The 12,034-nt window shown below is 47.2% G+C and overlaps 1 protein-coding gene across 3 annotated transcripts in view; it reads right to left on the bottom strand.

Annotated features, from left to right (window-relative positions):
* NPAS3 (neuronal PAS domain protein 3) overlaps positions 1-6,204 on the bottom strand; it is an 847,978-nt gene extending 841,774 nt beyond the window's left edge. For all 3 annotated transcript variants that reach the window (XM_045067735.1, XM_045067737.1, XM_045067736.1), the window contains exon 1: positions 6,089-6,204. In XM_045067735.1, the coding sequence (XP_044923670.1) occupies positions 6,089-6,138 (50 nt within the window). In that variant the 5' untranslated portion in view covers positions 6,139-6,204. The remainder of the gene's footprint in view (positions 1-6,088) is intronic.
* Between the last annotated feature and the right edge of the window lie 5,830 nt (positions 6,205-12,034).

The following is a 12,034-nucleotide window of genomic DNA, read 5'->3' as shown; positions in this document are numbered from 1 at the left end:
GGGAATGTGAAACACTAGAGGGAAAATCATTTAAACATGAATGCTTCTAACTTCATGAACATTACATTTCTGAAGTTCTCTGAACATGGGATGAACAACCAAGAAACAGAGATCGAGGTCACTATCCTATCTGTAGTGCATGCGGTCTACCCGCCCCAAGAGCTCTATGGCATCCACCCAGAAATCCCTGGTGCTGCGAAGTCCAAAAACGGAACACCTGCACACTGCTGTGAAAGGTTGGTTCCTACAGAAACAAACCCAAATTCAGTCCCTATCTCTACTACCTTCCTTGGGAAGATTAGCATCTATTTTCTTGACTGAAAATGTCTTTAATACAGGACCCAAAACAAGGCAATGCCCAGTAACCATTGATCATTATCATGTGTGATCTCTTTTTATTTTCTGAATCCCTCCAGAGATTGTTTCTAAAAATCTTCTATAATTTCACTTATACTTATATGGCACCTTTTCTGTCTTTCCTCCAAGAACCACTTGTCATTATACAGTCATTAGTTATATTTTACAACCTGGATACCACCTACCTTTCCTCTCCCCTCCACCCAGAACACTAAACTGATCGAAGTCCAAAGAGATAGAGAGCCTTATATATATTACTCTGAATTCTGAACTTCCTCCTCTTGCAGTAAAAGGTGTTTCTGGCTCTCTATAGTATTTTGCATGTCTGGTATAAGGACAAGTCTCTGGTCAGAGCAACTACTCTTACAGAGTATTGTTAACTTCCATCTCTTGTACAAGTCACGACTGTCCATAGGAGAGGTTCAATAAATAAGGCTGAGTGAATGAACCAATCAATAATTATACTCAAAGGCCACAAGCACTAGTGATATGCGATTTTCATCTTGTGTCTCATGATTTTGTGCACAGGACTGCAAATACATTATGCTCTAATGTATACCAAAACATTATGCTCTAGAAATGTATACAGACAACACCTTCAAGTGCTGTTTAATCTTGTCACTACCCTAGTCATTTCAAATACAGTAGTAATCACTTTACTCTTACCAAGCTATGTCCTGCTTATGCACTGTAGTATTACTAATATTACTGCAAATTATTCTAACTATGTAAGGTTCTATCAAACTTAATAGTGCAAACATCCTATTCACACTAATGGGGCCCAGAGCAGTAAAAATACCATTCAGTTACAGTTGGTTTATTACACTGCCCAATGAGGAAAAAAGGGGGGGGGCTCTATTTACTGTGAAAATACTAACATCATTAAATGCAAAGCAATGTAACTGAATTTTTCCATAAATGCTAGAAGTACAGATTTAAATATCAGTACACATAATAGTATAGATTAAAATATTTCAAGTTTCATATATTCCATGATGTGAAAATTTGGTAGCATTTAAATTGTAAAATTAGTATTTATTCAACTAAATTTTTAACATACCAACTCTTTCGCTAACCTTTAACCCTATCTAGTGCAAACAATTAAGGAATGTCTGTAAAACACCTGAAGTTCGAATCTCAGCCTACACAATGCAAAATTTTTAAAAATTTAACCCAAATGATGAAATGTTACACTGTAGAAAAAGTGGCCATGCAAACATCATAGGAAGGGCCGGTTCCCCTCTCGTGTGTGCTCAATTTTCTTTAAATTCAGGGAGCAGCATTCTGCAGACGAAAGAGATTCACAGGAATGCAAGAAAAATAAGAAAACAGAAACAGACTATCTAAGGTTTACATTGGGATCATTATTAATAGTAAAGCACTTAAGAAAGTGCATATGGGAAAACATTACTAGGAGAGATTTAGAAATATTTATGATATATCCCCCACAAATATTTCACAAAATATAAAGCTCTGCAGCTTTAAAGTAAGGAAATGAAAGCTACACTGCCTAAATTGTCCCCCAAAATTGCTGCTTTACAAAAGCACATATCTATACATCTTGTCATAGAAAACCTCACCACAGAGCAGGAGATCCTAGACATCAGGGCCCATTTCATACAAATGCAATTTTAACATGGCACTGGATTCCATCCAGACTAAGATCCGGGACACAGTAAAAGTATTGAGGGGCTCATGGAAACTCTGGCATTCTCATAAAATAGCTCTATTGTAGGGGCAACCGTTGTATAGAATTTCAGGGGAAAATCAAACTTCGTATCACTAAAAACACCAAACCGTTCCGATGTGTAGATTGTATTTAAATCACAATGCAATTCTTACCAATTCATTGCTGAGATAGTAATTTCACATCACTTTTGATCAAATAAAAGCCATATTTTTAAGACTCTGCAAAGACACAGGGACGGAAACTATTCATAATACCACTAGCAACTTTTTTTTTTTTTTAACAAAAGCATCAAGTAATACTGATATCAAGTTTGCTCCTTGTAACGAATCAAATCTAGTAACTGGCATATTACAGATTCAGAGTAGCTATCCGTCTCTCAAATCATAAACCAGAGATTGGGAATACGGAAAAGATGCTGTAATGTGGGAGGGTCCTACATAATAAAGGTCATTATAACTCCTGGCTCCAGAGCTATACGATCTAATATCCTCTCCTGTGGTTCTATGATATGCCCATGCATTACAGTTCTTGTTGACAGTCTGTTGCCTTGGAAATATTTCATTATTTCAGTTTTTCCATTTGTAGACCCTTGGCCTTGTGATATGAAGGCCATCCTATTTCATATTTTCGATTATCATTTAAGCAATCTTGTGAAGCTATTTATATATAAGCAAGTGTTAGACAACGCATATCATCATTTATCACTCTGTGTTTAAGCTTACAATGTAAAAAGAAATACGTTCTCCCAAAAAAGTCTCCACCACCACCTTCACTTTTTAAACCAAAAGCCCTAAATACTACTGGAATATGCTTTGCAAACCAGCATGGGCACATCACATGCTTGACACTTCTATCTGTCTACTTTTCTTGGTTATACATCCACATAGTGGAAAAACTCTGTGGTAGAGCTACATAATTTGCAGCCTATTGGAGTTTAAAGAAAAAATCGAGCAAGTTTAAATACACAAGGTTTTCAGCTTATGCTCTCAGGCTCTCAGGCTCATTTTGTGTGTAAGAGTGAAAGAAATTTAAGCAGTACTAAAATAGTAACCAAAGACATAATGAAGAAGAAGTTTCTTTTTCCAAAACCCATTCTGTAAACATTATTAGAAGGAAATGACTTTTGTACTGTATTACGAAACTCAGGTTAGATATTTTATAAATTAACAACAAGACCATTGGAAAAAATGTCTTTTTTTTCTATATAAGTTTGTGTTACTGCTGTATTTGAAAAGCAGTAAAGAGTAGTGTCCATAAGCGCCTTTATGAAATCAGTCATTTGGAAACTATTTTGTAAATAAATGGGAGAATACCACCTAAAGCATGTCCACGAAAGTGATCTTTTATAAACATATTAGTGTTCAACTGTTACAGGGAAATACTACTACAAACCAACAAGTACCAGGCACAAAATCCACATAAAGGTGAAATGACTCTACTTAGCTGAAACAAGTAACTATGAAAACCAACCCCCTCCTGACCAAACCATCTGACTTTCCATTTCTCATTACAAAACCAAATCAACTAACATGTGTAACGTTTACACTTAAAGTGTTAAGAGCATTTAAAGCCCCAATAAGAAAGTGAACCCTCGGGGAATAAAACAACTGTTTGGATAACGGGCCAAGTTTGTGGTTATTACTGTTTGAAACATTTAGTTTGTAACTCCTCTCCTCTATATCGCTCCTTCTGCCCCCTACCTCGTTATTACTCCTCCCTCTCCCTACAGGTTAAACCTTCTCAGATCCAACCTTTAAAATGACAGCATCCGAGCTGAACAAGAAGCTGCTATTAAAGGGCATTAAATTAAATACAGTATATCCTCCTACAACTTCAATCAGAATTTCAGACCAAGTGTTATTTAGTTCAGCTCTCAAGTGGAGCAGAATAACAAATCGCGCACTTTGATTTACCTTCTTCGAATGCCAAATGGAGACAGGTGATAAAGAACGCGCTCATGCACAGGCTATGAAGTTTCCTCTAGAAATTAATTCTATCTTCAAGATTCCTATCTCAGAAAAATTCCCAAAATGGCACACAAATAGGCCTCTGCTAGAGAGATTACTGGGGCCATCCCAGTAAATACATTTAATACCAACAGAAGTGGGGAAGGAGGATGAGTGGAAAGGAGGAAGGAAATCAATTATAAACTTCTGATCTGAAAAAGTATGCATCACCATGTTAAATTTTTTAAAAATCATTATTAAAAGACCTGCACAATGCTCTGAAAATCTTTTTCTTATCTACAAGAGCAAAGTACTTAATATGTGAATTCTTCATAAAACACTGAATATTCCTTTTAGCTAGTATGAGTTGGCAGACAATGCTACACACATTCAACATCTTTAAAAACGGTATCATGTGTGATTTACTTTCAGGTATAGGATTTATAGAAATTATCCATAGTTTAGAATTAATCAATTATATAGCTACCCAACAAATTTTTTCCCTTAATCTTGCCAATTCTGCTGTCCCTGTTGTGTGAAGGAAAAAAGCAATAGTGCAACTGAAGCTTTCTAATGAGTAGCTTGTTTAAATACCTCTCTTCTTGATGTAAGCTATAGGTTAAATGCAACGTTGTATCAAAAATAAAACCTCCTACGTAATAATAATTAAATCTTTGCAGCTACTATGGACTTCCCTCATCTTTCTTTCTGAAGTTCACTTACACCTACGAGGAAAGTTGGGGAGGGGCCATGTATCTACAGCATTTGTTTTCCTCATGTAGCAATGGGTAACATTTCACATTTCATACTTCCTACTGAGCACTTCTTCTTCGAAGACAGAAAAAGGTACTTTGCACAAACCAATATGCTATATGCAATTAATGTCATTAACACTGCCAGTTAATAGCAAATAGGATTCCAAACAAAGTAGGCTGGGTGGACAGCAGGAGGGAAAACCACGTGGGGTAAGGGCGGGGGGGGGGGGGGGGGGGTGCTTAGTTACTATGCAGTCTAACAATGCCATTCACGTAGGACGGTTAAGGATATTTTGAATACAAACTCCCTTTCCCTTTGGCTTTAGTTTAACTAACTTCAAACAGACATGCTCCGCTGAGCCCCTTGCCTGGATATGCAATTCTCACCAGGAACTTTTTTAAAACACAGATCCCCAAACAGTAACTAACGGGGCATAGACGTTCCAACTGTTGGCACATTTTGAATCTCGCTGTTTACTCGCTAATTTGGATTTGAGGGGTTTTTCTTCCTTTTTCTTTTTCTTTCTTTTTTTTTTTTTGTTTTGTTTTGTTTTGTTTTGGGGAGCGGGGGAGTGGAAAGGAGGGCAAGATGAGAGCAAAGCAGGAGACCCACAAGTTGCCAAGGCTAAGGGCGCGGGGAGACGGCGGCCGCGCGCCTCTCTCCTCCCGGCCCGGCCTAGCTGCTCCGCGCGGAGACAGCCCCTCCGCGACACATTCCGGGCCTGGCGCGAGCTCCGCTCCCCGCCCCCGGCCTCCTCCTCCTCCTCCTCCTCCTCCTTCTCCTCCTCTCCTCCTCCCCCTTCTCGCCTGCCTTCCCTCCCCCTCCCCAGCCTCATTCCTTCCTAGAGAGCAGCTGCCAAGGGACCTGCGGCGGCCCCGGGGATCCCCCGGCCCCCCACCCTCACTGCTGTTCCTCGTCACACAGCAGCCCCTTCTCTCTTTTTTGTTTGTTTCTCTCTTTTTCTTTTTTTTTTTCTTTTCTTTCTTTCTTTTTCTTTTTTTTTTTCTTTTCTTTCTTTTTTTTTTTTTTTTTGTCAGCGAGTCACTCCATTCGCCGAGCCGAGGAGGTGCGACTGCTCGGAGAGCCTGGCGCGGCCGCCGCCGCCACCGCCGGAGCCCGCTCGCTGCCGCAGTCGCCGCGGGCGGACAATGCGCGGGGGGACCGCGGGCGAGCGCTGAGCCGCAAGCCCGCAGACCAGGTCCCGGTGGGCTCACGGCCCAGGAGGCGGACTGCGGAGCGGGCCCCGCCACCTCGGCGGCGGCGGCGGAGGCGGCGGCGGCGGCGGCGGCGGCGGGAGCAGCCGCCCCGGCGGCAGGTTCAATAAACAGAAAAGTGTTACCGTTCTCGCCTGGAAGGATCCTGCTGAAAGCTGGGCTTGGTGGGCGCCATCTTCCTGCTATTTTTTTTCCTCTCTTACTTTTTGCCTCTCTCCCCCCCCTCCCGGGGTGGGGGGCGTGGGGAGGGCGGGGGGTGTGCGTGTGCGTGGGGTGGCGGGAGTGAGTGCGGGCGTGCGCGGCGCTCAGCGGCGGCCCGGCGGGCGGCGGCCGTGGCCCTGGCCGTGGCGGCGGCGGCGGCGGCGGCGGCGGCGGCGGCGGCCGTGCTGCTGAGGCAGGGAGGCTACGGAAAAGTAGTGGGGCCCGAGCCTCGCCGGCAGCCGGCCGTCCCCTCGCGCCGCCGGTGCCTCTCGCCGCAGGTCGCCGCCTCCTCCGCCGCCTGCGCCTTCTCCTCCCCCTGCTCGCCCGGCGCCGCCGCCGTCCATGCGCCGCAGAGCCCCCACGGCCCGGGCCGCTTCGGCTCCCGAGACATGCCCAGCGCGGAGACAGGCGACCGGCGGCGGCGGCGGAGGAGGAGGAGGAGGGGGAGGCGGCGGCGGCGGGGGAGAGGCTGCCGCGCGGCCCCGCAGGCAGCCCGGCCCAGGGCCCCGCCGCCTCCGGGTTCTCACCCTCGAGCGCCGCCACACCCCCCACTGTGGCCCCCCACCGCCACCACCCCGAGCTGGCCTGGTGGCAGGTGGGGCACACACCCTCTTGGCGGGGGGCGGTCGGGGCCTAGGCCAGGAGGGGCGGGGAGGGGGAAGACACGCGGGGGGTTCCCAGCTTGACCGCTGTGAAAGTATTTCTGGGCATTTTCCAGCTGCTTTTGCTCCCGAGCGCTCTCTCGCACGCAGACACACCCCCCCTTCTCTCTCCCCGTCTCTCTCTCTCCTTTTCTCTCTCTCTCTCTCTCTCTCTCTCTCTCTCTCTCTCGTTGGGGGACTGGGAAGCTCGGCTGCCAGCGCAACAACGCCACTCAGTTGCAGTTTGGAACACTTCCCTTCTCAGGAGTATCGCAACCAGGGAGAGAGAGGAACTGGGAGGCCACGGGAGCGGCCGCAGACAGGACAGCGTCCCGGGAGCGCCTTCCGAGACTGTGGAAATAAACGCGGGTGGGGGCGCGCTGACCAAGCCCGCGAGCCCAGAGAGCCCTGTGGGCGCAGCTGCTGCACCCGCACCTTAGGGCTCCGGCGCTCTCACCAACACTTCCCGAGCTGGAACATCTGCATTATTCACGCGCATACGTATCTGCAGACCCCAGGGTTCACAGGGGAATCCCAGGGGTCTCTAACGCGGTTAGGTACGAACGCCTGTCTCCACTAGGCTCCTGGTACCTGGGACCAGAGGACTGCGGACCTCTGGGATCAAGCTCTGTCGTTTCCCTCACGTTACAGCTCAGCGAGGCCTAGAGAAAGGGCCACTCACTGAAGGGCCAGTGCTGGAATTCCATTACCTGGGTAGACCCTGGTCAAAGCGCCCTCTCCACTAAACCACTCTGCCGGGTGTGGGCAGCTTTTCCGGCAGAGACTTGGGTCAGTCCTGTGTCTACCAGCAAAGCAGAAAGGACTCCCAACGCATTTCCACTTTGAAATAATGAAAAAGCTACACAGAAAACATCAGTCCTAGGCGAGGCTTTGCATTTCACTTCCCACTTAAGAAAAAATAGACCTGAAAAGGGGTCCCATTCGGTCCTACCGTTCCAGTAAAGTGGGGCTGAGAGTTGGAAACTTTGAGAACACAAGTCACAAGTGTTTTTCGTAGCAGAGGTGTTTAATCTGCGTGATGGTGTTTGAGTTCTCTTTGGAGTACACTCTACAGGTAGAAGATGAGAGTGATTGAAAAATGAGCTGAAGTGGAGAGTATTGAATACAAGATATACATGGGCTGGCAGGGAGGAGGAAGAGTTGCTATTTGGAAGTTTTGGCTCCAGGACAGCCAGCCTAGGGCGTTTCTGCCCAAAGATGACAAATGAGAGGGGCTGTGTTCTCCCAACAGGCCACTCTTACTTGAAAAGCCCCCAATTCCTGTCACTTCCTCATCAGACTACCCAAAAGCACTTCATGCAAAAAGATATTTTGGTAAAATGATGTGTCACCATTCACTTTAGCAAACAAAGCCAGGTCTTGAAGTGCAAACTAAGTCTGTCCCTCATAGCTTCTAAAGCCTCCCATGCTGGTGGCCTGGTGAAGTAGGGCCAGAGGACACAGGACACAGGACTCAGGACTCAAACCCTCCCTTAAGCATTTGCCAATAATCGTCTTGCCACACAAGGCTCACTCTCCTGTCCCCAAAAATTGAAAAAAATTAAAGGCAGTAACAGGTGTCATCATATCTGACTAATGAAACCAAAGAAAGCTCCATGTTTCAGGGCTGGAGCACCTTCTCTTCTGTCAATATGACTGAACATAGAAAGAGAAGAAGGAAATAATATATGCCAAAGGCTAAAGTTTGGAGTTGATTCTTTTTAAAGCTTTCAGAACCACAGAGGGATTCAGAGTCTTGACAAAGTGGCCCAAATTCAAGGATGAAGGGGGAAGTCATCAGTGGAGCTTTCAGTGTTGGAGGCAGAGCTGTGGAGGATTCCCCCCCCCCGGGGGTGGGGGGCTCCTGACTTATGGGGAAAATTGGCCCTAGGAAGATCTTTTTAGTGAAGAATTCCAACACTCTGAGAGCAAATGTAAAGGCTGAAAATTCAGGACCACCTCTTATGCCCAATTTATATCTTATGGATTAGTTGGAAGTCTCTGAAATTGTCCAAAGGCCATCTGACATTTCTGACCCTTGACTCCCTACTCCACAGATCATACTATTGTAATTATAGCCTGCCCTTCCTAGTTAAAGCCTGCACTTCCTAGTGACCGCCAGATTATATTGTCATTTAAATGTTTTGTAAGTGACAAAAAAAAAAAACCTTACCTGAATCATGAAAAGAAAAAAAAAAATCTAATTCTTTACTAGTCCTTTATGTTTGAAAGATTCCCAGATCTTTTGTATTAAAGGTTCTTGTAATCACTGAAAATGAGACTAAAATAATTTAGATTAAAAAATCTCTCTGACCAGAAAGAGCCTGTTTTTGAGTTATTTTCAAGTCTCCCTTTTTAAAACTTCCGACAGTACTCAAAGTATATAATGAAGTCTTCTACAGAATATTTGCAGTACTGGGCATCAACTTGGAAAACACTCAGTGTGTTATGCAAAATCTGCTCTGGTCGCTGGGCCATTGGTTAGAAAGCACAAAATATGGCAGTGATAGATTATCTTAACCTTTTCAGTTTAAACACTGTTGGTTCAAATCAAAGGTTCTCAAATCAATGAAGTTTGAAATACAAGGTAAAAATAGGAACTGTTATTTGAATTATGCATTGTGTATATTTTAAGTTAAATGCCATTGGCAAATCTCTCAGATATTTAATCGTGTGCAATCTGGGAAACACAAATATTTAATTTCACACTTTCGTGTGTTTTTTTCTTCCATTTCCTGTAAAACTGAGCCCCACAAATGGGAAGCTTACCTTTCATTACTACATTGTTAGTTTTTCTCAGCACATTTTTGTAGACTACAGTTTTTATAAAATCTTGGAAGATCACAACTTGTCCTTAAGGAAGAACTTTAGGGTTCTAGGGTTGTTGGTGGTAGTATCCCCCCTCCTTTCCTAACTGAATCAAAGAATATTTACTAATTCAATATCACAACTATATTTTATTAAAAATCTATAGATGTTTGGGAGAAATACAAACAAGTAATACTTCAAAACTTCCTTCTCACCCACCTAGCCTAACTTTGTAAAATTTGCTTCCTAACTCGCATCTCTGAATCTTACGCATTTGCATTATAATGCATTTAAGATGAATACTTAACAGCGCCGAGGAGACTCGGATTTCATGCTGTATTTCCCTGTAGTAACAGGTGACATGATAACACTATTATGTAGAATTGCAAGTCTACAGCTACACGTGAAAATCGTTCCTCTTCTGTTTGGAAACAAATGATCAATCAGCCTCCAGTGATCAATTGCCCCCCAGGCTGCCCGTCAGCTCGGGTTCGCACCCGGCAGAGGCAGTGAGAAAATTCCGCGGAAGGGGACGGGGATCCCAAACTTTGCAAAAGCACCTTGTGCTGTGTCTAAGACTTCGCTGCAACTCCTAGGCTACGCGGGGCTGGGGTGCTGGATTTGGGGCCAGGCAGAGGGCAAAGGATGATTTCACTTAGCCAGTACACTGGAGTGCCTTTCAATCCGAATTGTGAATTATTATTATTATTTTTTTTTCTTTCTCATCTGTAGAACGAGAAGCAAGCAAAGTGAGCCCTGACGATGTGCATGTGTGTTGTAACGCATAAAACAGGAGGCAAAGTGAGTCCCACCCCAGCACCCCGGGGCGGGGGCACTATCCCAGCCCAGGCGGGACTACTCACCGCTGCTGGTAGGAGGTGATGCCCTGGACGTTCTGCGGGGTGCCGTTGGCCGCGGCGCCGGCCCTCCCCATGCCCGCGCCGGCCGGCACCCCCGCGGCCGCCCCGCCGGCCGCCGCGGCCGTCACCTGCACGCTGAAATCCGGAAAGATTCGGATCATCGCCGCGGCTTCGGCCCCCGGGCGCGGCGGCTCTGGGCGAGAGCTGGCGGGGGCTCGGGTTTGGGCTCCGGCAGCGGCAGCAGCAGCAGGGCGAGGAGCGGCGGCGGCAGCAGCGGAGCCAGGCACCAGCCTGCAATCCCATTAGTGAGCCGCGGCCACTGTGCGCGGCGGAGAGGCGCTTTGATGTGCGCGCAGCGGGCTGGGGGGGGGGCGCGAGCGCTAGGAGGAGGTGCGGGGGGCGTGCGAGGGACTTGCAAACAGCAAAACGTGTCAGGGTGGGGCCTTTTTCCCCTTTGGGGGGGGCGGTGGTGCTCCCCCCTCTTTCCAGGATGTTGCTCTCACTGGCTGCTCCGGCTGCGCGGCGCGAGCCCAGCTGAGAGAAGAAGGGGAGGGGTGGCGGAGGAAGGATGCACCGGGAGGGTTGGCGAGGACTTGGCCGGTGCAAGGGAATGACGGGCAGCGGAGGGTGCCTTTCTTTCCCGCCCCCCGCTACACACACACACACACACACACACACACACACCGCGCACTTCCGACCCAAAGTGCAAGATTGAGGCGCGCGCTCTCCCCTCTTTTCTCTAGAGAAATAACCACCATCCAAGCAGGCTCGCGCCTCCCGCGGCTTCCAGCAACCTGGACTTGAGCCCGCGTGTGCAGGAATGGGGGCTCAGAGCTTCCCCTCCCAACCGGACCCCTCTCTGCCAGTCCTCTGCACACCAGGCAGTGCGGGGGTTGCCAACTGCAAGTTGTACTGGAGAACTTGATGCTTATCGAGAAGGGATGGTGTGCAAAGGAGAATGGGGGGAAGGGGGTCGGGCGGAGAAGCCGCTTTTGTGCAATGGAGAGTTTGTTCCCTTTATAAGAAGGGACTCTCCTCGCCCCTGGTGGGCGGGCAGGTTAGTCTTGGACAAACTTGTGAGCTAGGGACTGTAGGTCCATGTAGAGAGATCCGGCTTTGCCCCCGATGACCCATCTCCATACGCCCTTTTCAAACGTTGAAACGAATAAATTAGCAGCCACAACTGAGGCGAACTCTGCAAATTCCAACCACCAGGGAAACAAAAAGAGAAAACACGTGCATTTATTTCCTCGTGTCTCCCAGTTACTTCTCTGCATTGTTACATTGGTATTTCTTTAGGGGATGAGGAGGGATGCTTGTGATTTGGGCGCGCCTTTTTAATGACAACTTGCACTTCTTCTCGCCCTAGTAGCGGGTGGGGGTGGCGGGAGTGGATCGTCTCCCCCCACTCCCTGCCCAGGACCCCCTGTTGCCCCACTTCCTCCCTCTTTCTTCCGGCTTGCGAGCCGGGACCGGAGTTGCGGGGCAGAGACGCAGCCCCGGAGCGACGCGGGGCTCGGTAGGCTCCCCTCCTCTTGCACGCACCCACCCGCGACCCACT

Source organism: Mustela putorius, unplaced genomic scaffold (assembly GCF_011764305.1).
Source record: "Mustela putorius furo isolate JIRA1106 unplaced genomic scaffold, ASM1176430v1.1 tig00003898_pilon_pilon_pilon, whole genome shotgun sequence".
Classification (NCBI taxonomy): domain Eukaryota; kingdom Metazoa; phylum Chordata; class Mammalia; order Carnivora; family Mustelidae; genus Mustela; species Mustela putorius.
Note: the sequence above shows the minus strand (reverse complement) of the source record. Positions and strands in the feature narration are given on the sequence as shown.